The 24,975-nt window shown below is 49.9% G+C and overlaps 1 protein-coding gene across 1 annotated transcript in view; it reads left to right on the plus strand.

The window, feature by feature from the left end:
• POMT2 (protein O-mannosyltransferase 2) overlaps positions 1–24,975 on the plus strand; it is a 174,102-nt gene that overhangs the window by 29,516 nt on the left and 119,611 nt on the right. Inside the window, exons 3-10 of the mRNA XM_033951284.1 lie at positions 1,035–1,139; positions 15,183–15,291; positions 15,621–15,729; positions 16,147–16,306; positions 16,579–16,685; positions 17,886–17,968; positions 22,765–22,874; positions 22,991–23,057. Coding sequence (XP_033807175.1) covers positions 1,035–1,139; positions 15,183–15,291; positions 15,621–15,729; positions 16,147–16,306; positions 16,579–16,685; positions 17,886–17,968; positions 22,765–22,874; positions 22,991–23,057 — 850 coding nt within the window. The remainder of the gene's footprint in view (positions 1–1,034; positions 1,140–15,182; positions 15,292–15,620; positions 15,730–16,146; positions 16,307–16,578; positions 16,686–17,885; positions 17,969–22,764; positions 22,875–22,990; positions 23,058–24,975) is intronic.

Here is a 24,975-nt window from a genome sequence, read left to right on the forward strand (position 1 = left end):
CCAGTCCATCCCGGATGACGAGCCCCTAAATTGAAACGAATTAGGTCCGTTTCTTGGTCCCGAAACTGCCCTGCCCACACCCTGTCATCTGGGTACAGATATCCGGAGGCATTCTCCTTAGAGAGAAAAGATACGCAGACAGTGTCCTAAAGAGATTGCCTCTCTTTTATTAGTTTACATCCATTTATATATCTTTTTACATGGGTCAGTGGTAACCAACACAGGAAAAGGGGGTTGGACAAGAGAGGGGAGGGGGGTGCGTGAGCAGGATATGTACTTCATTGTTTAAATCTAAAGGTGTTAAAAGCTTCCTTTATCTCTCTCAACCGGTACATGGCAGTGGGGGGTCGAACCTCCATTGTCTTCAAACAACTAACTTCATTAACAAGATTAAATGGCCTCTTCCCATACATCAAGTGTTTGATTACCTCCAGCACAGACAGAGACAGAAAACTTATGTCCTTTCAAATGTGTCCTTTCAGCCATAATAATGCTGATTAGAGTTACTGGGGTCTGTTTGTCTTACAAACTGGATGTCATGCTTTTTGTTGTTTTGTGGAAATCAGTTGTCATAATTAAAACTGTTTAACAACTGTTGGAGCATAAAGGGTATGGGGGGGAGGGTTTGTGAGTTTATTACCAAAAAGCACAGTCATCAATAAAAAGTGTTTTATATATTAAATTTTAGAGCTTTGTCACTTAGCCCAAGAGGGTTTTCCTGTTGCTGTAAGCAATTGTTGTATTTTTAATTTTAATTGAATGTTTTTGTAATAAAATGTTTACTTGTTTTAATTATGGGTTTGGGTGTTTGGGTTTAACTAGTTTTGTATTGTTTTAAATAACCCGCGGTGGTTGTGTTTTAGATTGTCCATTGATTGTATCTTGCTGTCCCCTTGTTGTATTCCTGTAGATTACATGGGTCATAGCTGAGGCCCTGCTTAGGTTTGACTTTTGCCAAATTGTTCCTGTGTTCTGGTTGTACATGACCTGCTTAGTCTGTTTCTGTGTATTCAAAACTCTCTCTTTCATTGCAGATGCTGATAGCACTTGCTGGCTATCTTAGTGGCTATGATGGTTCGTTTTCCTTCCAGAAGCCAGGGCAGCACTATGGAACTCATAATTATGTGGGAATGAGAATGGTAAGCGAGCGCAATTCTCCTGTAGCAGCATCAGTTGACCCATGCTGAAAGGGATCTAGTATAGCCTTCATTGGTTGGCTAATTTTGCATCTTTCTTACTCATGTACCCTCAAATTCTGTCTATGGCATCTAAGGTGTGCACACACATCAAACGTAGCTGATGTTCGCACATAATTGATTCTAATTGACATCAGTTAGAAGTTACATGCACAATTTGGCAGGTGCATTTCACAAATCTAAAAGGGGCATGGCCAGGAATAGATTGTGGCTTGGTTTCAGCTGGTCTAAATGGGTGAGCCTAGAAGTTACGTCATACACCTGCGCTAAGCATGATTCTAATTGTTCTTAGCGCCGTGCAATTCGGCAACATATAGAATCAAGCTCATAGTGTTTAAGCCTTCTCCATATCTACATATGAGCCCATATGCAAGTGTCATCATAGGCCAAAAGAAAGGAGTTTAAGGGTGCAGAGGGAACTCTAGACCCAACTCTTTTTATGATGCAGTAATTGACCGCGTTGTTTACAAGCAATTAAAAACTAATTTAAAAAAAAATGTCCAACTCCCATGCCTAAAGTAGGCATGGTTTATGTCAGAAGTAGACCTAGGCACCTCTGTGGACACAATTCTCATCAAAAGTAGCTGCCGGCAACGTAGGCCTACGTTTCCAGTGCCTCCTTTCAACGTGGCTGCGATTCTCTAAATGGCACCGTCTTGTGAATGTCATGCAACTTTTCTAAGCTTCCATTGCTAACGGGTTAGAGAATCTGGCACTTAATGACTCCCTAGCAAATTGATCATTACATTGATCACCATGGAATAAAGTATTTATCCCAGGACAAGCAGGCAGCATATTCTCACATGTGGGTGACGTCATCTACGGAGCCCCAGCGCGGACAGCTTTTCAAGCAAACTTGATTGAAGTTTCAAGTTTGCACACTGCACCACGCATGTGCATGCCTTCTCGCCCACTAGAGGGCGCATCCCACCTCGTGGTCCTCAGTTCAATTTTTTCCGCGGAGCCAGAAAGCCCTGTGGATTTTGAGCTCCCTTTGCCTGCCTTTCTGTCACCGCGTCTGGTTTCTAATCGGTCGCTGTGCTTTATATTTTTTCTTTTCGTGTCGTTATCGATTCGTTTTTCAAAAAAAAAAAATTACTTTTCGTTCGGCTCCGGGGGCTCCCGGCAGCCGTGGCCGCGGGACGTCGTTCGTTCCCGGCCTGTTTCATTGTTCATGTCCCGTCCTGTGACGGGCTTTAAGAAATGCAACCGGTGTGAGCGGTTGCTATCAATAACTGACCCCCACCGGTGGTGCATAATTTGCCTGGGCCCCGATCATCCTACGGCCTCCTGTGACCGCTGTTCAACGTTCCAGCCCAGAGCTCTCCGCCGCCGACCAGCGAGAATGGCGGAGTTGTTTGTTGTTGACCCCGCGCCTGTGAAGGCCTCGACGTGGGCCTCGGCTTCGGCCCCGGCCTTGACCTTGGCCTCGGCGACCTCGGGGGCCTCGGCTTCGCCTCGTCCCTCGACCTCGAAGTCGACGTCGGGGACAAAACCTGCCTCGGGTAAGTCCTCCTTTCCATCCCCTACAGGGTCTGCTAAGAAGCCATCCTCTGCTCCTACCACGGCGGGTGGGTCGTCCTCGGCCCCGCCTAAAACTCCGGCCACGCATGCCCCGAGGGAATACTCGAGACCGAGGTCGCCCTCCAGGGAGCGTGCCCCGACCTCGGACCTCCCGACCTTCGTCGGGATTCCGGCCTTTCAGGACCTCCTCCGAGCTCTAATTTCGTCGGAGCTGTCGGGGGCCCTTGAACAGCTGCAGCGGGCTTCGGCCCTGACTGCTTCGACCTCGGAGGCCCCGACCTCGGCGACCTCGGCCTCAGGTATCAGGGCTCCACTGACCTCGGCCTCGGTTTTACCCTCGACCTCGGCCTCGGGGGCACCGCCTGAGCGCAGCGTGCGGCCCCGGGACAAGGTGCGGCGGGTGCGACACATTTCCTCCTCCTCCTCCTCGAGGTCCTCCCGGGGCTCCTCGCCCTCGACCCGACCTCGGACGAGGCGTCGGCCGAGGAAGCCGAAGCGTTCGCGGGGCTCTCCTCGGCGGTGTGATCGTTCCTCGCCTTTCGGGGGCGAGGCATTGCCGGTGTCGGAGTTGCGCCTCGATAACCCGAGGCTTCTCCGGTCCCCTGCTAGAAGGGTTTCCCGCGACTCCTCGCCGAGGAGAAGGGAGAGTGCCTCCGTTCCCCGGACTCCGGGTACCTCGCCTAGAGGCTCTTCGAGGCGGAGACGTTCTCCTACCCCCTCGAGGCCTTTGGAGCTGACTTCGTGGGGCTCGGGGTCCGGCAGAGAACCCCATTATTCTCACGAGGCTTCTCCCCTTTCTTCGGCGGGGAGGTCGAGAACCCCTTCACCGCCCGCCAGGCCGTCCTCCTTTTCCACCTTTGTGCAGGACATGGCCCGATCCCTGGGGTTGGACCTCATGGCGGGTTCCCGGTATACAAAGGAATTCCTGGAGGAGCAGGACCTCCCCACTCCACCTAGGGAGGCCCCTCGGCTCCCCTTAAATAAGGTCCTCCTACAGACCTGGCTGAAAAATCTAGCTAACCCTCTTACAGTCACGTCTGTCCCGTCCAAGATGGAGTCGAAATACAGGACGGTACCTACCAAGGGGTTTGAGAAGGCGCAACTCTCCCACCAGTCCTTACTGGTAGAGTCTGCCCTGAAAAAGACGCAACCCTCCCGGGTTTCTGCGGCGGTTCCACCCGGCAGGGAGGGTCGGACCCTGGACAAGTTTGGCCGTCGCCTCTACTCTAATTCCCTGATGGCCACCAGGGTACTAAATTATGCCTTCACCTTCTCCTCATATCTGCGTGGTATGGTGAAGGACCTCCCTCAATATCGTGACTCCTTACCGGACTCCCAAAGGGCGGGATTTGACAAATTTATGTCCAACCTGTCTCAATTGCGTTTGTACCTTTTCCATGCTGTGTACGATACATTTGAGCTGGTTTCGAGGGTGTCGGCCTTCGCAGTGGCCATGCGCCGTCTGGCCTGGCTTCGCACCCTCGATATGGACCCAAACCTGCAGGAACGTCTTGCAGACTTGCCTTGTGTGGGGTCCGAGTTGTTTGATGAGTCTTTAGAGGCGGCGACCAAACGGTTGTCGGAACAGGAGCGCTCGTTGGCCTCCTTGGTCCGTCCCAAGCCTAGGCCCCCGCCGCAGAAACCCTTCCGTCCTCCTCCGAGGCGGTATCCCCAAAAGTCAACCCCGGCTTTTTCTAGGCCGCCGCCTAGACGCCCATCTCAGCGAGGCAGAGGGGGACAGACGCAAGCCCCGGCGCAGGGTCCTTCCAAACCCGCGCCGTCCTTTTGACGGGCTGAGCGGATGGGGCAGGTTCCCCTCCGCGATCTTGCAGGAACCCCTTCCCATAGGGGGGCGTCTCCGGTCCTTCTATGCGGCTTGGACCGAGATAACATTCGACGCTTGGGTGCTCCGGACCGTCTCCGAGGGCTACTCTCTCAATTTTTTGTCAGCGCCGCCGGATCAACCTCCGGGGGCTTCCCCTTACAATCGGGCCCAACTTCCCATCCTTCTGGCCGAAGCCAAGGCCCTGTTGAAGCTTCGGGCGGTGGAACCGGTACCCCACGACCAGCTGGGGAAGGGCTTTTACTCCCGTTACTTTTTGGTCCCAAAAAAGACCGGGGACTTACGCCCCATACTGGAACTCAGGAAGCACAACAAGTTCCTGGTCCAGGAGAAGTTCCGGATGCTGTCTCTCCCAGTTTTATATCCTCTCTTAGAGGAAGGGGATTGGATGTGCTCCCTCGACCTGAAGGAAGCATACACCCATGTTCCGGTGCATCCCGCCTTCCAAAAATTTTTACGGTTCCAGGTGGGAGAACTGCACCTTCAGTACAGGGTCCTTCCCTTCGGCCTGGCCTCGTCCCCTCGAGTCTTCACGAAGTGTATGGTAGTGGTCGCGGCAGCCCTGAGATCTCGTGGGCTTCATGTTTTCCCGTACCTGGACGATTGGCTGATCAAAGCCCCGACCAGGGAGGGGGTTATCTCAGCAACCCGACAGTCTATCATCTTCCTTCAACGCCTGGGGTTCGAAGTAAATTTTCCCAAGTCGCAGTTGTCCCTGACCCAGTCACTTCAGTTTATAGGCGCAGTGCTGGACACTGTGCGCCTACATTCGTACCTCCCGCCTCCTCGGTTGGAAGCCTTGGTTCGGCTGGGCCGTCTGGTCTCTCAACTGCCTGTGGTGTCAGCCCAGTGCATGATGATGCTTCTGGGCCACATGGCATCGACGGTCCACGTCACTCCGTTCGCCGGGCTACACCTGAGAATTCCTCAGTGGACCCTGGCCTCCCAGTGGCGCCAGGATTGCGATCCGGTGTCTCGTCTCATTACGGTGACTCCTTCTTTGAGACGATCGCTCCATTGGTGGACCGACTCTTCCAATCTTTCCGGGGGTTTGCTATTTCTCGTCCCTCCATATCGCATGGTTCTGACCACAGACTCCTCGGAGTACGCGTGGGGGGCCCACCTCGACGGTCTACGGACCCAGGGTCTGTGATCGACGGAAGACCGTCGCTGTCACATCAACGTGCTGGAACTTCGTGCCATCTTTCTGGCGGTTCGAGCGTTCGCCCACCTACTCCACGATCAGGTAGTCCTCGTTCGCACGGACAACCAGGTGGCGATGTACTATGTGAACAAGCAAGGTGGGACGGGCTCTTGGCCCCTCTTCAGGGAGGCACTTCGCCTTTGGGAGTGGGCGATCTCCCAGAACATCTTCCTACAGGCGGTCTATATCCAGGGAGACCGGAACTGCTTGGCAGACAAGCTCAGTCGGCTTCTTCAGCCGCACGAGTGGTCTCTCAACTCCAGAGTCCTGCGCGAAGTCTTCGACCGTTGGGGGACCCCGCAGGTGGATCTGTTTGCCTCTCCGGAAACTCGCAAACTGCCCCTGTATTGTTCTCGAATGTACTCCCTGGACCGTCTAGAGGCAGATGCCTTTCTTCTAGACTGGGGAGGGAGGTTCCTGTATGCGTTTCCTCCCTTTCCTCTGATCATGAGAACGTTGGTGCGTCTCAAATCATCCACAGCCACTATGATTCTCATTGCGCCTCGGTGGCCGCGTCAGCACTGGTTCTCCCTGCTGCTTCAGCTCAGTACCAGGGAGCCTCTACTTCTACCTGTGTTTCCTTCTCTGCTGTCTCAGAGTCAGGGTTCGATGTTGCACCCCAATCTTCAGTCGTTACACCTGACCGCTTGGTTCCTTGCCCCTTGACTTCGCCCCGGGTTTCTCAATCCGTGAGGGAAGTGTTAGAAGCCTCCTGCAAGATTTCGACCAGGCTTTGTTATTCTCAGAAATGGACCAGGTTTTCCTCCTGGTGTTCCTCTTATCACCTGGATCCTGATTCGGTCCCGGTGTCTTCGGTTCTGGATTACTTGTTGCACCTGTCTAATTCTGGTCTGAAAACGTCATCTGTGCGTGTTCATCTCAGTGCCATTTCGGCCTTCCATCGTCACCTGGATGGACGCTCTCTTTCGCTCCATCCTTTGGTGACACGCTTCATGAAAGGACTATTCAAGGTTTGTCCCCCTCTGAAACCTCCTCCCGTCGTGTGGGATCTGAATGTGGTTTTGGCTCAACTAATGAAACCTCCCTTTGAGCCAATCGACAAATCTCTTTTGAAATTTCTGACTTGGAAGGTTATTTTTCTGATTGCCCTCACATCTGCACGACGGATTGGTGAGTTGCAAGCCTTGGTTGCGGACCCCCCTTTTACTGTGTTTCATCATGATAAGGTGGTTCTCCGCACCCATCCGAAATTTTTACCAAAGGTTGTGTCTGATTTTCACCTCAATCAGTCCATTGTCCTTCCTGTGTTCTTCCCGAAGCCCCACTCCCATCCTGGCGAGACGGTGCTTCACACGCTTGACTGTAAGAGGGCGTTAGCATTTTACCTCCAACGTACCAGGTCTCATAGGAAGGTTCCTCAATTGTTTTTGTCCTTTGATCCTAATCGCTTAGGACATCCTGTTTCCAAGCGCACCTTGTCCAACTGGTTGGCTGCTTGTATTTCGTTTTGCTACGCTCAGGCTGGTCTTCCGCCCCCGGGTCGAGTCACGGGGCATAAAGTCAGAGCGATGGCAGCCTCTGTGGCTTTCCTCCGTTCTACACCTGTGGAGGACATATGCAAGGCTGCCACTTGGTCTTCGGTTCATACGTTCACCTCCCACTACTGTCTGGACTCTCTGTCCAGAAGTGACGGCCGGTTTGGCCAGTCGGTGTTACGTAACCTGTTTTCCTAAATTGCCATCCTCCCACCTGCCCTTTTTTGGTTGGCTTGGAGGTCACCCACATGTGAGAATATGCTGCCTGCTTGTCCTGGGATAAAGCACAGTTACTTACCGTAACAGGTGTTATCCAGGGACAGCAGGCATATATTCTCACAACCCGCCCTCCTCCCCGGGGATGGCTTCTTTGCTAGTTATGGAACTGAGGACCATGAGGTGGGATTCGCCCTCTAGTGGGCGAGAAGGCATGCACATGCGTGGTGCAGTGTGCAAACTTGAAACTTCAATCAAGTTTGCTTGAAAAGCTGTCCGCGCTGGGGCTCCGTAGATGACGTCACCCACATGTGAGAATATTTGCCTGCTGTCCCTGGATAACACCTGTTACGGTAAGTAACTGTGCTATCGGAGGATAAATGGTGTGAAGACTCTGAGTCTTGTGCTTGAAGAGTTACTACACAGGAAAGTAGTGCTGGCGTTTTAAATGCTGGGTATAACAGTGCTGTCCTGTTCTGACTAGAGAATCAAACCAAAACATCCTAAACTGGATCTGTCACAGGTGAAACGAATTACAATGAATAAATCAAATTATCAGTTTGATTTTTAATGGATCTAAAATACATTTTTTGTAGGTGTTTTCTCATTTTTCTTTATTTATCTGACTAGAGAATGACACTGGGACAAATTTGTCCCGTCCCCGTAGGAACTCAATTTCCTCGTCCTGTCCCCATGAGTTTTGTCGCTGTCCCGTGCCTTTAAGCTCTGCCTTAACCACACAAGCCTTGAAAGGAAACTATGTTGTTCAGGTCACTTTCTTTGGTACAGATTTGTTTTTTACAGGTGCAGTCTCATGTTGAGAGAGTTCATCTCTCTTCTCCTGCCTGATGGCAGTCACTGATCTGTACTGCTTGTTTCTTGAAGTCTTGTAAATACTGAGGGATTTGCATTATTTATCCTTGAATAGGTGCAGTGTTGGAAAAACAGTTCATAGTCATTCGTGCGCGAGACACCAGTGCGCACACAATTCAGCGCAAAACACCAGCGTGCCGTGGGAAAACTTACTTTTAGAGTTCCGAAGTGGGGTGTGAATGGGGAACCCCCCACTTTACTTCATACTGTTTGTGCTGCTGTTGGGGGGAGGGTTTGGGGAGTTGGAACCCTCCATTATAGAGAAAACGGAACTTTTTCCAATTTTTTTCGGGAATAATTCAGTTATCCCAGGACAAGCAGGCAGGTATTCTCACTAGTGGGTGATGTCATCAGACAGAGCCCCGGTACGGACGTCTCACAAGCACGTGTTGCTTGTAGAAACTTAAAAGTTTCTAGATGCCCGCACCGCGCATGCGCCGGTGCCTTCCCGCCCGGAGATCCGGGCGTGTCTCCTCAGTTCTTTTCTTTCCGCGGAGCTGAGAAGTTCAACTTCATCATGCGCTAGCTGAATTCAGTTAAATTTGCCTTCCTTGTCCGCGTTTTCGCTTTCTTTTAATTACAGTTAACAGTGCATTTCTTTTTCAAAAAAAAAAAAAAAAAAGAGAAGATTATTTCCTCCGGCGGGTCGAACGGGCCGGCCACGTGGCTCAGGCCCACAGGCTTCGACCTCGCGGCGGAGATTTTCCGGCCTATGTCCCGGCCAATCACCGGGTTTAAAAAGTGCAGCAAGTGCCAACGCGCGATTTCACTCACGGACCCTCACCGGCGCTGTTTGCAGTGTTTGGGTCCTGACCACATTCCGAAATCGTGCAGGCCTTGCTCTACCCTTACGGCACGCTCATTCAAACGGCGTTGCCTACTGTGGGAATCGATGTTCAAGATGGACGCAGCTAAGGATCCTTCAGCCTCCACTTCATCTGATACCTCCCCGGTTCGGGCGAAACCGGTATCGACCCCTCCTGCATCGAGTGTGGTGAAACCGGCATCGTTCATCCCGACAACATCCACGAGCTCGACGTCGGTGCCTGCCCCGGTCTCCTCGGTTCAGGTACCTCTTCCTTCCACAGTACCACCAGTGGTCATCAAAGTGCCGAAAGCTACTAAGCAGAAGCACTCGACCTCGAAGGAGCGCGATGACCGTGCAGGAGGACCCCCTTTCGGTGCGGATCCCTCCTTATCGGCTTCGCTACGGTCCGTGCTGGAAGCTCAATTCGTTGAGCTCATGCAGACCATCGGACCCGGGCTCATCGCTGCCATACAGGGTGACCTCCCGGTACCGGTCCAAAGGGGCGGTCCGCCCCCTCCCCCTCCTCCACGTCGTTCGACCTCGAAAACCGACGAGGACGAACGGGGGAGGGCGGCGATGCCCATGCGGCAAGCCTCGCTTACCGATATGCCGCCATTAGAGCCCATTACGCCTCCGCGCCAACATGGGACCAGACCTCCGATCGATACTCAAAGCCCTGGGCATAGTCAGGAAGAGTTCTTCCGTACTCCTTACCAGACTTGGGTAGCATCGCAAGAATCCGCATCGCAACCCCAGTTGCGATCCACCGCTTCCAGCCCTATCCACCTCTTGGGGGCCTCGGGAGACCATGCGATGCACAGACGATCCCGATCCCCGTCCCGCCACCGAGACGGGCATCGATCAAGACACTCATCCTGGCACTCTTCACGCCATTCGGAAGTGTCACCGCAGAAAAAACTGCAACGTATAGGATACTCCTCATCAGAGGTGTCCCCTCCGGAGGGACCGGAGTACGAGGAGACACCCGTACCCGATTCTCCTTGCCACTCCCAGATGTCCATGGATCCGGAGGCCTCTTCCTCCTCCAGCCCGTCCCACAGACCGACGCTGGCGGATCAATTGTCTTTCTCATCATTCCTCCGACAAATGGCGGATGATCTGGATGTGACCCTTGACACAGGCTCCCGATACTCCAAAGAGTATCTGGACACCATGCATTTACCTAACCCTCCAACGGAGTCGCTTCGGCTTCCCCTGCATAAATTGCTGGATCAGACCTTCATGCAGTGTTTCGAAACACCGTACTCCATACCGGCGATTCCCAGCAAACTCGATGCTCGATACCGCATCGTGCACCATAAAGGGTTTGAGGGCCCCCAACTCTCCCACCAATCCCTACTGGTCGAGTCCTCTCTTAAACGCTCTCATCCCTCTCAGGTCTACGCCTCTGTACCGCCGGGCCGAGAGGGGAGAACGATGGACAAATTTGGTAGAAAATTCTATCAAAACTCCATGATGGCGTCTCGGGTGCTGAACTACAATTTCTTTTTCTCTTCCTACCTGGAGTTCTTCTTGCCGGTGCTCCGCAAGTTCACTCCGTTCATAGACACCCAAGCTCGATTCGAGTTCGAGGAAGTGGTAGCCTCCCTCTCCCAATTACGCCTCCAGCTGATGCAATCCTCCTTCGATGCATTCGAACTCTCGGCACGTGCTGCCGCAAGCGCGGTAGCCATGCGTCGTCTGGCATGGCTCCGTACAATCGATATGGATCCCAACCTCCAGGACAGACTCGCCAACGTACCATGTGCGGGAGCTGACCTGTTCGATGAGTCTATCGAAACTGTTACCAAGAAGCTGTCGGATCACGAAAAATCTTTTCAATCCATCCTGCGGCCCAAACCCAAACCTCAACAGTCTCGACCTTCCAGGCCACCCCTGATTTACCAGCGGCGTTACATGCCCAGACAAACGCCTGCTGCGAGACAACCTGCGAAGAGACAACCTCCCCAGAAGTCTCAGCAAAAACCTCAGCCACCGGCTGCACCTAAGGCTCCCCAGCCCTTTTGACTCCCCTCCGGGGAGCATAACCGACACCGTTCTGCACCCCTCAGCCTCTCCCATAGGGGGCTGCCTCCATCTTTTTTACCATCGATGGGAGGCCATAACCACGGACCTATGGGTCCTTACCATCATAAGAGAAGGATACTCTCTTCACTTCCATCGGGTCCCCCCGGACCATCCTCCAAGAGAGTATCCTTCAAGCTCGACACAGACCGCCCTTCTTCTTCAGGAAGTCCAAACCTTACTTCAGCTTCGGGCCGTCGAGCCGGTCCCGTCAGACCAATTGAACCGGGGGTTTTACTCCCGGTACTTCCTCGTCCCGAAGAAAACGGGCGACCTGCGACCCATTTTAGACCTTCGGGCCCTCAACAAGTTCCTGGTCAAAGAGAAGTTTCGCATGTTGACTTTGGCTTCTCTATACCCCCTCCTCGAGCAGAACGACTGGTTATGCTCCCTGGATCTCAAGGAGGCCTACACTCACATCCCCATTCACCCGGCCTCCCGAAAGTTCCTCAGATTTCGGGTGGGAAATCTGCACCTACAGTATCGAGTGCTACCATTCGGCCTCTCTTCATCCCCCAGAGTCTTCACAAAGTGCTTGGTGGTAGTGGCCGCGGCACTCCGAGACAGGGGTCTACAGGTGTTCCCATACCTCGACGACTGGCTCATCAAGGCCCCGTCAGCCCCAGAGGTCACCTCGGCGGTCTTGGCTACAACCTACTTCCTCCAGAATTTGGGCTTCGAGATCAACTTTTCCAAGTCTCATCTACAACCCACCCAGTCCCTCCCCTTCATCGGAGCGGTCCTGGACACCACACGACTCCGAGCATTCCTGCCTCTGCAACGCATGGAGTCTCTTCTTCATCTCTGCCAGTCGGTGTCTACTCGCCAAACCCTACCGGCGAGACAACTGATGGTGCTCCTGGGCCATATGGCCTCCACAGTACATGTGACACCCTTTGCCAGACTCCATCTCAGGATCCCCCAGTGGACCCTGGCATCACAGTGGAATCAGACGTCCGATCCACTAACCAAACACATCTTAGTCACACCTGCTCTTCGGCAGTCTCTACTTTGGTGGATGACCTCTTCGAATCTATCCAGAGGTTTGCTGTTGCACTCTCCCCCCCATCAGAAAGTCCTCACAACCGATTCGTCGGACTATGCATGGGGGGCCCACCTGGATGGTCTCCGCACCCAAGGATTCTGGACCAGTGCGGAAAGACTACATCAAATCAATCTACTGGACCAGTGCGGAAAGACTACATCAAATCAATCTACTGGAGCTCAGAGCCATCTTCAATGCGCTCCATGCTTTCCAACACCTACTTCACGACATGGTGATCCTCATTCGCACAGACAATCAGGCCGCCATGTATTATATCAACAAGCAAGGAGGCACGGGCTCGGCCCTCCTTTGCCAGGAAGCTCTACGAGTCTGGGACTGGGAGGTGCGCCACAACGCCTTCCTCAGAGCTGTCTACATTCAGAGGGAGAACAACGTCTTAGCAGACAAACTAAGTCGTCTGCTACAACCGCACGAATGGACTCTTCATTCCAGCCCCCTTCACCAAATCTTCACACAGTGGGGGACGCCTCAGATAGACCTCTTTGCGGCTCCCCACAACTCCAAACTGCCTCAGTTTTGCTCCAGGATCTACACTCCTCATCGCCTCGAGGCAGATGCTTTTCTACTGAACTGGGGGAAACGATTTCTATATGCGTTCCCACCATTCCCGCTGATCCAGAAGACTCTGGTCAAGCTGAAACTCGAACGGGCCACCATGATTCTAATAGCTCCTCGGTGGCCCAGACAACCTTGGTTCTCCCTCCTACTTCAACTCAGCAGCAGGGAACCAGTACCACTTCCAGTGTTTCCTTCACTACTTACTCAACATCAAGGATCACTGCTTCATCCCAACCTGCAGTCTCTCCACCTGACAGCTTGGTTCCTCTCAACGTAACCCCTCACCAATTCTCACAAGAAGTGAGGGAGGTCTTGGAAGCTTCCAGGAAGCCCGCCACTCGACAATGCTACTCCCAGAAATGGACTAGATTCTCCTCATGGTGTGTTTCTAAATCAAAGGAACCTCAGCGAGCTTCCTTATCCTCTGTGCTGGACTATCTCCTACACCTATCTCAATCTGGGCTCAAGTCCACATCCATACGAGTCCACCTGAGCGCTATCGCGGCGTTCCACCAGCCCCTACAAGGGAAACCCCTCTCGGCCCATCCGGTGGTCGCCAGATTTATGAAAGGACTCTTCCATGTTAACCCTCCTCTCAAACCACCCCCAGTAGTTTGGGACCTCAATGTAGTCCTTTCCCGTCTCATGAAGCCCCCGTTTGAACCACTCAACAGGGCCCCTCTTAAGTATCTCACCTGGAAAGTCCTTTTCCTTGTAGCCCTCACGTCCGCGCGCAGAGTCAGCGAACTCCAGGCATTGATGGCGGACCCACCATTCACAGTATTCCATCATGACAAGGTGGTCCTCCGCACTCACCCGAAATTCCTGCCTAAGGTGGTCTCCGAATTTCATCTCAACCAATCCATTGTACTTCCAGTATTCTTCCCTAAGCCCCATTCTCACCACGGAGAATCGGCCCTCCACACTCTAGACTGTAAACGTGCTTTGGCTTTCTACCTGGATCGCACCAAGCCACACAGAACCACTCCTCAACTTTTTGTCTCCTTCGATCCTAATAAGTTGGGAAGACCCGTATCAAAGCGCACCATCTCTAATTGGATGGCGGCTTGTATCTCTTTCTGCTATGCCCAGGCTGGATTATCACTTCCTTGTAAGGTCACAGCCCATAAGGTCAGAGCAATGGCAGCCTCAGTAGCATTCCTCAGATCAACACCAATCGAGGAAATTTGTAAGGCTGCCACCTGGTCCTCGGTTCACACATTCACCTCACATTATTGTCTGGATACTCTCTCCAGACGGGATGGACAGTTTGGCCAAACAGTATTGAAAAATTTATTCTCTTAAGTCGCCAACTCCCCCTCCATCCCACTGAGGTTAGCTTGGAGGTCACCCACTAGTGAGAATACCTGCCTGCTTGTCCTGGGATAAAGCAATGTTACTTACCGTAACAGTTGTTATCCAGGGACAGCAGGCAGCTATTCTCACGTCCCACCCACCTCCCCCGGGTTGGCTTCTCAGGCTAGCTACCTGAACTGAGGAGACACGCCCGGATCTCCGGGCGGGAAGGCACCGGCGCATGCGCGGTGCGGGCATCTAGAAACTTTTAAGTTTCTACAAGCAACACGTGCTTGTGAGACGTCCGTACCGGGGCTCTATCTGATGACATCACCCACTAGTGAGAATAGCTGCCTGCTGTCCCTGGATAACAACGGTAAGTAACATTGCTTTTTCTCTATAATGTGGGGGGTTGTACCCCCCACCTCCCCCAACGGCAGCGCAAACAGTATGAAGTAAAGTGGGGGGGTTCCCCCCCACACCCCCTGTCGGAGCTCTTTAAAAGTAAGTTTTCCCGCGGCGCGCTGGTGTCTTGTGCCAAATTGTCTGTGCTCAATTGTCGGCGCGCTGGTGTCTTGTGCCAAATTGTCTGTGCTCAATTGTCGGCGCGCTGGTGTCTCGCGCGCTTTTGTCCCGTCACTGTAAAATCCGCTCTGGTGGCAAGCTCAGAGTCATCCAGATGTTCTGCTTGCAGGTGCAGTTGCTGAAGGCTCTGGACGTTAATGTCAGTGCTAGCTAATAGTCTAAAATATACAGAACTAATTCAGGACATTGTTGCAGTGGCATTTTTAGTGTTGCAGGGCTTTATAATCTTTGATTAGAGCAGACTTAAGGTCCCTTGTCACCACAAATTGCAGTGGATGGTGTGAAGGTAGTTGAAATTGATGGGCTGATATGTCGTTTTGACCAAGGCGACTATTGTGTTTATCTAGAAAGCTTCTAAAGTCTCCCTAGCAGATCTGACAGAGCAGTCATGTGTCCGTGTCTCCCTGATCTTTCTCTGCTTGGCCACTGCAGTTTTGTGCACTCCTGGGCTCCTGCCTCGCTCCCTTTGCATTCCTCACCGTGCTGGAGCTCTCCAGGTCTCTGTTTGCGGCTCTGCTCACTGCTGCGGTCATCATTTTTGGTAAGAATGAAACAAAAGCGGGGGGGGGGGGGGAGGGGGGGATCTATTTTGACCTTTCCTTTTCTTTCTTGTCAAACTAGCAGAGCTGGGCTTGAGCTTCTGGCTTGGGAGTGGTATTCTGCTCCTCCCTTCAACCCACCATCTCCTCCATTTCAGAGCACTTCTTTCTGCTCACTACTTCTTGCCCACATCTATCATTGGGAGCACTGGTTTGTACGAGGAATCCTGTTCTGTCTTTTCCTGTGAGGGGTGCTGTTCTGGGATTGTATTTGCCCCCCCCCCCCATGAAAGTGGCTTCCCCCTGAATGCTCTCTGTCTTGTCTTCCCAGACACGGGCTGCATCACCTTGTCCCAGTACATCCTGCTGGATCCCATCCTCATGTTCTTTATCATGGGGGCTGTGCTGAGTATGGTGAAATTCAAGTCACATGTGCGCAGGTAAGATGAAGCTCAGACTATAGTGTCCTATATATCTGAAGCTGATCTCATCATGCATGTTCTATCCTGTAATCAATTTCTTGTTCTCTATTTATTCTTGCTAGCTAGCTGTCTTCTGGGAGCTACTGTACACGGCCTCTTCTGTGTTCAGGCCAAGTACTCGAGGGGCCTTTTCTGTTTGTTATAGGACAGGACGTATTGTCTCAAAGCATTCCTGTTTGTTCAGCTGTGTTGTGAATGGTTATTCTAAGTATGTTTCTTGGCTCTGCATATCTTCAGTAGTTGTAGGTGCTCTGAGGCCCCATTTCCAGGCTTTCTGGCCTGAACTCGGGCTAGCGCTGGTATTCAGGTCTCTTGATCAGCTCTCCTCTTCTCTTATCCCTCTGAATCTCAACTGGCCTTGTTTCTCCTCTTTAGACCTTTCTCTACTGCCTGGTGGCTGTGGCTCTCTCTGACGGGGGTAAATCTTGCTGGTGCTATGGGAGTGAAGTTTGTTGGTCTTTTTGTTGTGCTTCTGGTGGGACTGAATACGGTTCATGACCTTTGGGAGCTCCTGGGCGATCTTAGCCTCTCCTTGGTAAGTGTCCGTACATGCATCTGTGTGTTGCAGTCTGAATTGATCCATATTCATACAGCCCTCTGTCTTCAGCCTTTGACTCTGATGATCCTTCTGATCTGAGCTCCGCATGCTTGAGATGAGCGCCATTGGCTTTTGACATTGTTCTGAAGGGCAGGAATGTGAGAGAAAAGTGTTATAATGAAGCTGTGTGTGTGATCTGTAGCAGTAGACATTTTGTGGAAGTGCAGTTGTTTGGAGCAATGATGATTTGCTTTTTCTCTGCTCTCCAGGTGCTTCTCTGGAAACACTTGCTGGCCCGGATACTGTGTCTGATTGCGCTGCCTCTTGCTCTCTACATCGCAATGTTTGCTGTGCACTTCTCTGTGCTTAATAGAAGGTACTTCTGCCTTGGATTTCTTTAATTTCATTCCACATCAGAGAGGGCAGACCCATGCTACAGAATTTTGTAAATTCTAGTTCTCTGGTAAAGGTCTAAACAAACACTTAGAGACATTTAGGCCCATGTTCTATAAACAGCGCATCATTTAAGCCCTCCTAGTGTCTAAGTTAAGGGCAAAATGCCGTTTAAAAGTGATTAAAACACTGCTGCCCTTAAAGACCTCAAGGATCAAAAGTTGGAGGGGTTTAGTGAAATAATGTTTTACTTCTACTTTCCTAGAGGTTCAGGTGGTTGTCTTCAGAGGTTTTCTGGCCCAAGCTATGCAATGGGTGCAGCAGCTTTCCATCCCTGCCCCCTCCCCTCCCCGTAGCGAGATCCATCACTGCAGCTGCTCTTTCACTCTTTGGTCTGACAGCAGCGTGAGTGAAGTAAACACACTGCCTTCAGCAGCCCGGAAGCTTTCCCTTTGCTATTGCTTCCCGCCTAAGCGGAGACAGGAAGCAATAGCAGAGCTTCTGAAGGCAGCGTGCTTACTTCATTCACGCTGCCAGCGGCCTGAAGAGCGAACGTGGATGTAGCAATGGATCCTGTGGAGGTGGGGCGGGGATGGAACCCTGGACTGTGGCGTGAGCTGCCCAAAAGGTCTCCGTGGGCCTTGCAATGAAAACCACTGATCTTGGGTATTTCTGGTTGTCTTTATTTTGCCCTGATGACTTGTGGAAGTAATGATTATAAAGTCCAGCATCCATGGATGATAAAATAAAACTTGAGTATGCCTAATTCAGACATTTTTCTATCCCCTGCACACAGGCTCAGTCTGTTGGGACCTCGAGAAATGTCTTCTCACATATTTAGAGGCAAAACCAATGATAAAAACATTTTGAGAGCCGGCTGACAGACAATTGGACCTGATCAATGGGATTTCCCATGGAGTTAGGGGATTAGGCTAAATCTTGAATAAGTCACTAGATTTGACTGTACATATTTCACTGTTTGAGGGAAGCAGTTAATTGGTTGATCCTGAGAAGGCTGTTCTAAATCTAGCCATAGCCATGCAGGACCCAGTTGAACATTGATCCCATTTAAACTGGCTGAATGTGTAAATATTGTATAACTTCTTTAGCAAGAAGGTGTGCTTGTGTGGATTTGTGCAAGAATTCACTTTCCTTTCTCAGCACAGTTCATTTCTCTTTTTAGTGGTTCTGGCGATGGCTTTTTCAGCTCTGCCTTCCAGTCTCGATTGATTGGGAATAACCTGCACAATGCCTCCATGCCAGAATGTAAGTACTAGTGCCTGTGTCTAGGAAACCTCGTAGAAAACTTGGTCCCGTGGGTTCCTGAAACTGCCGTATTGTACAGGGGGATTCTGCTCCTTCCCTTGTCACTGTTTCCCCCTGCAGATGGAAATCCTCTTTTGTCTGTGGCTGGTTGCTGTTAGATTTCTTAATTTTTTTTCTGATTTTTGCAGAGGGGTGTGGGGGAGGTGAGACCCTTTACTTAAAGATTAGTAGCGAGACCTACATGAGGCACTTTTCAGAATGGCTGGAGGGTTGGTAGTCCAAGAGATACATTGTGCCTGTGGCCTGCAAATAATATTCAAACTTCCTTACGTTTGTACGGAATCTATCCCATTTCAATGAGAGGACACTCTGTAAAGGTAGGGAGAATGAGAGGGCACTCTCTAAAGTTGAAAGGGGATAGATTCTGTACAAACGTAAGGAAGTTCTTCTTCACCCTGAGAGTGGTGGAAAACTGGAACGTTCTTCCGGAGGCTGTTGTAGGGAAAACACCCTCCAGGGATTCAAGATAAAGTTGGACAAGTTCCTGCTAAACTGGAACATACACAGGTGAGGGTGGACTCATTTAAAGCACTGGTCTTTGACCTGGAGGCCGCCGCGTGAGCGGACTGCTGGACGCGATGGACCACTGGTTTGACCCAGCAGCGGCAATTCTGATGTTCTTAAAGGGAGCATTTGGAAAGTGGTCAGATTGTCCACATCTATTGGTGCTTGCTTTGCAGGACTGGACTCCTTTAACTGCTGATTTTCCATGGTACTATATGGATAATTCTCTGGAACCACTTCAGCACTAATCTGAAGGCTGGAGTGTGGATTTATATATAGAGCAGCAATATGATAATCAGCTGTTTACTTTAGGCCTTGAAGTTGACCCTATTTTAAACTTTCTTCAGGCAACCTTTTAACCATGACAAAACAAAGAACTTGCAACACAAGAACCATTTCACCTACATAATTTATAACCCCTCCTTATTTAATAAAATATTTTGTTCCTTATTGCGATATGCCTCCAGCGCTCCTGCCCAGCTCCAGGGTAGTTCTTTCCCAGAGCTTGCTCCTTTTATCCCCATCACTGATATAACCCTAAAGCTTTTAATTCCCCAATTCAGTCTCTTCATCCCAGATTGCCCTCCATCTACTTCTCCAATCCTAAAAATTCTGTACTTCTGTCACATACCCCTCTTGCCCTGATGCCTCTCAAGCCTTAAATGTTAAGCCTTTCCATTCTGCCTATGAACCCCAACCTCTGCTTACAGTTAGCCATTTTAAGTGCTTCTGTCTTTTTTCAATCTACTACTATTTCGCATCTTGCTGAAACACACAGTGGCATAATGAGGGGGAGGGGTGCACTGCCTTGGACTCTGTCTTCATGGGATTGCTGGTGCTTTTCCTCCTCTCCGCACCCTCCATGTACCTCTTTAAATGTTCACCAGTGCGAGCAGCATCTTCCACTTGCTGCTCGTGCCAGCCTCAACTCTCTTCTGACGTCACTTCTTGGTCATTGGATCAGGATGTGACATCAGAAGGAAAGCACGAGCAGCAGGTGGAATATGCTGCTTGCGCCAGCAAACATTTCAAGAGGTATGTGGAGACGAGGGTGCTCAAGGGTGGGGGGAGGGTGCGCACTTGGAAGAGTTTGGTTGGTGGGGTGTGCACTCTTCGACTACCCCAGGTGCCAGCTTCCCTCGCTACACCACTGGCAACACATTCCATTTACAAAAGCTGCCAACACTAATAAGTCCAAGGAACCTTCTCTGCATTCATTTGCATCTGTTCAAAACAGGCAGTCCTTGGTTTAAGAACATCTGACTTACATTGGACTCGTACTTACAAACCAGGGTCTGCCTGTCCCAATGCGCCCCTCTTCCTTTCCCAACATGCCCTTTGTTGTCCTTTCCTCCCTCTGTGCTGTGTCCCATGTTCGGCTCCCTCCTCCCAGCCACACTTGTCTTCACAAAGCCATGGCCCGTGGCTGACCCGGAAGCAGCTTTGCCGTTGGATTTGGAAAGCCCTCAAAGTTCTCGATTTCTGGGTACTCGTATCCCATGTCTTGTGCAAGCGTAGTCCAGTCTGGAGCTAGCATGGTTCTTGGGTTCAGGTACTTGGACGACTTATTCCTGACTCCAAAGTTCAAGGTGACAAGTGGGATGGAACTTAGATCAATGTCTTTCAGTCTGAATGTAGTGGAAATGCCATACCTGGCTAACGAGTGGGAAAAGTGTGAGCAATCCACACTCTCGCTTCTCAGATGAGTTTCTGTAGTTCACTGTATTAGCCTCTTAGGAAGAGCTTCTTTTCCAGGTCACTTCAATCATAAAAGCCATTCTCCAAGTTCCTCAATGTGGTAGTTTTGGTTAGAGGGTTAGCAGCAACCCATTTTCTTCACATTCTCTTTGAGCAGTCACCAGATGATCCAGCCAGTCACTGGGTTAACTCCCAACTTCTTTAGCATCTCTGCAGACCGGCAAAGAATGGATGGTTTACGTTCCTCTGCCAGCAAGTGGAGACTGAGACACTGACTTTTGGCTTAGTATAAATGGACTGTGCAGTCCCAGGTACAGCAGGTGGAGTGGTCTGTTTGTGCGGTGCTGAGGTTTGTTAAGGCCTGTTGGATCTGGTTAGTGAATCGTTTTTTGTCCCTATGTCTGTCCGGACTGAGCTTGGGGAGCCCTCTCGGGGGGTCCTACCGACCTTGGGGATGTCACACTCGGAAGGGCCAAATCCCTACCCCCCCCCCCCAGGTTTTTTGAATCTAGAGGAGCCTCAACTTTATGCGTGGCACCGATACTGGCTACGAATATAGCTTAGAGTGCCTGTGGTGTCTGCCTTTTCTTGATACAGCTGGTTAGCTGTGAGAAGGAATAAAAAGAAAAAAATTGCAAGATGCAAGGAATTAAAAGGAGCCTTCTTAAAAAAAAAGGCCTGAGGCTGCCGTTTAGTCACCATTACCATGTGGATGTTCAGGCGCACTGTGACACGGTGTTTGGTGAGCGTGATCTTGTGGCAGCCCTTTGGTACGTCCCATCCATTCTGTGCTAGTCTGGAGGAGAAATTAGGTTCTTGCCTGCTCATTTTCTTTCTTTTAGTCCCTCCAGGCCGGCACAGACCCCGCCCTGTCATTTTTATTCAGTGTCCTTTCACAGAGAGTACGGTTTTTTCAGCGGTATCTTTTAGTCTGGGTTGTTGGGGAGTTTGCTTCATCGGGCCTAGCTGGCGAGCTGTGGGGACATTTTTGAAGGTTCTTGTTCTAATCAGTATCCAACAGTGTTTTTCATGTCCAATCCGGACATTTGCTTGATATTCTCCTTTTGGGAGTGCATTTGCTGTTTTGTAGTAACGGTTCTTTAGTTCTTAGTTAGTTCCTCCTTAGCTATTCATCAGACTGATTGTAGATGGTACTGCACAGCCCATTTGTCAGTGTCTCAGGCTCCACCTGTTGGCAGAGGAGGGTAAACCTGTGCCGGTCTGGAGGGACTAAAAGAAAATGAGCAAGTAAGAAGCACCAGGAAAAGATGTTAGTGACGGGAAATTACTTATCCCTTTCTTTGAAATATTAAGCGAGTCTTGTCAAAAGCTCCTCATTAAGAAATTTCAGGATATTTGGGAGCCATTAACCAAACACTGTAATGAATGAATATCATTTTTCCCCTTAAATATGCACATCCAGGGTGGGGGTATTTTGGTTTTCTTATGAGTGTAAACAATGTGGGGAGGAGGGAAGTTATTATGGGCTCTTTTTATCAAGGTGCGCTACGGTGGTTAGCGCGTCGGACATTTCATCACGCGCTAATCCCCATGGCACGCCAAAAAACTAACGCCTCATCAATGGAGGCGATAGCGACTAGCAGGGCAGGCGGTTGAATGTGTGGCATTCCGTGCGTTAACCGCCTACCGCACCTTGATAAAAGGAGCCCAATATGTTTTCTTGGGTTTGATGAAAGTTATTGAATATGGAGGGGGAGGGATATGGGATTTGAAATAGAGTTTTATAGAGTATTAAGTGATGTATTTAAGTACATATTGATGTTATATACTGTTTTCACTTATTGTAAGTGTTGAAAATGAATAAAGAATTTATTTAAAAAATCGTTTATCGTCTAAGTAAGCAATAACAGTAAACGTGCAATGCATCCAAAGAGCAAGAAATCACAGAGCTCGATTGTCATTGACCTTAATTCAAAACGGCTCCGGTTCTCCCCCACCTCCTCGTTTGGACACTCCTCTTCTGCTTGAGTCTTTACCAGACCTGTTTCACACTTTGTATGGTGATATGGTGGGCCACTGCTCCCAGCAAAACTCCCATTCTTTACTGGTGCACACCTCTTTTGTTTTTACATACAGTTTTCACAGCAAGTTTGGATTGGTTTTTGTTTAAAATCTTTATTGAATTTCCAAACTATAAGTTTTTTGATCCCAGAATTGTTTTTTTTCTTCATTAATCTTTATTTTCTGAGTGGTATTTAGGGTGACGATTGAAAGCATAGCGTAGTGGTTAGAGTTACAGCCCTGGGTAAGTCGCTTAATCCTCCACTGCCCCAGGTACGTTAGATAGACTGTGAGCCTGGCAGGAGAGAGAGGGAAAATGCTAGAGTACTTGAATATGAACCACTTAGGCTATAAGCAATATATAAATCCATAAATAAATACCAAAGAAATACTGTCTGACACACTCAGGAGCATGCTGAAAGGATGATTGGAGAGAGGGGGTGGGAAGGTGGTTGGGCCCAAGGAAGACTGATGCTTTCTGCAAAGTTATAGCAGCTTCTGTTCTTTTGCAGACTTGGCATATGGGTCTGTCATTACCATGAAGAACCTTCGCACGGCAGGAGGGTCTCTGCATTCTCACTGGCACCTGTACCCAGAGGGTATGGGGGCACCGCAGCAACAGGTTGGTAGACTGGAGCATGGAAATGAATAATTCCACTGTTCTACAAACCTAATAAGAGAGAGAGAGATCCTCTCCATCCCCTTCAGGAATGAGCTGTGTGGCGTCTTGTATTTCAGATCACTTCCTACTTGCACAAGGATCTCAATAACCTATGGATAGTGAAGAAACAGCATGCGCAACACGGTAAGCAGGACCTCTCATGTGTTCATACAAAGGCTATACATTTAACAAGCTAATAATACGATTAATATATTAAATGCTTAATGCCGTTTAAAAATTTTTTAACATCATTAATGGTGTCATCTTTCCCCCACCCACAAGTGTCCAGTATTGCTCTATCTCCCCCATCCTCGTATTTGACAGTACACCGTCTTGTCTCCCTGTCCTCTCCCCTTTTTGCTGGTTCACTCATTATCCTAGGACAAGCAGGCAGCATATTCTCACATGTGGGTGACGTCATCCACGGAGCCCCGGTATGGACAGTATTAAAAAGTGTACTGTCACTTTAAGTTTTAAGAAACTTTGCGACTGTCCACATCACCCAACGTAGGCTCGCGGTACCTCAGTTCTTCGTTTTTTGCAGAGTGAAGAAGTATTTTTGGACTGGACTCCATTCAGTCTGTGTTGCCTTCCCACTTTCGTGTTTTTCTTTCTTTTCATTTTGCCTTCAGTATTGTTCTTACTTTCTACTACTAAAAAAACCCCCAACAACCACAAATATATATTTTTGTCTTTTTTCTTGAAACTTGGGTTTCAGCCTTGGGATTTTTCCTCGGCGGTTCTCTCTCTTTAGTTTTACACATTGAGTTTAATCTCTAGACAAGCTTTTTCCATACATGTCGAAACTGATGACAGGTTTTAAAAAGTGTTGTAGGTGCCAGTGGCCTATTTCTATCACCGACCCTCATAGTTGGTGTCTACAGTGTTTGGCCCTGAACACCGAGTTGAATCTTGTGCTCGGTGTTCCACCTTACAAATGTGCTCAATCAAGGCTCGTCGCATTCAACAGGAGAAGTTCTTCAGAGCCATCGCCATCAAACTCCTGCCATCTACTTCCCACCAAGCGTTGAAGGTCTCTTCAGCATTGAGTCTCATGATGCAGACCAAACACTGACGCCATTGTTCTGCAGCTTCGCAGGTTGTCTCCTTCACGGTGTGCATTCTCATCGAGGTCACCTGCTACAAGACAACCTGCTGCACTGAAGGTACCAACAAGCCATCAACACTGGTACATTCTCAGCAAGCGTCACACGTCTCTACAGTATCAAGTCCCTTGATGCAAGCTGAACAACGATGCCATCGTTCTCCAGCTTTGCAGGTTGTCTCTCCTTCACGGTGTGCATCCTCATCGAGGTACCCGCCCCGAGGCAACTTGCTGCACCGAGGATACCGGCTACTGAGCCTATCGGTAATGGTGCATAATTTCAGAGAGAAACTTGACACCTTCTTCCAGAGTTGAGATTGGTATTATGTTTAAATTGCATTGTATGTGGGTACTCACATCGACTCCCTCGGTATCTGCCCAGCCTGAGCATAGCACTACGAGGCCTCAAAGAACCGATGTCATCTTTCCATCAAAGCATCGGGCTACTTCTTATGGATGTTCTGAGAGGCATCGTCATTCCCCATCTAGACAACAATCTACCTCCAGGCATTGAGGTTCTAGTTCATCTCATTGACGTCTTCCATTGAGACATCGATCCACTACCTCGAAGCATTGACACTTCTTCACCACGATGTTTGACACCAAGGCATCATCAGTCCTCATCATGTCGATCTCATGCTTCAAAGCGAAAAAGGGATACTCATCGATCCTCTTCATTGGATCAGTACCGAAGATGACGTAAATTTTCCTGGAAACATCCTTTTTCTCAATACATATCTACAGGATTTTTCTCTGATTCATGATCTGACTCATAGTGTGCACTAACTTTATCTGACTATGAGTCTTATGGCATACCTTCAGAACTGTTGCCATGGAAAACACTTCCCAGAAGATCTTCTCCAGAAGGACTTTCCTTTACCAAATATATTTGACAGCTGGGCAAAGCCCTACCTATCTCACTGGAAGCTGACACTGGACCAAGTTCTGAATACTTGG

This window comes from Geotrypetes seraphini, chromosome 7, assembly GCF_902459505.1.
Source record: "Geotrypetes seraphini chromosome 7, aGeoSer1.1, whole genome shotgun sequence".
Classification (NCBI taxonomy): domain Eukaryota; kingdom Metazoa; phylum Chordata; class Amphibia; order Gymnophiona; family Dermophiidae; genus Geotrypetes; species Geotrypetes seraphini.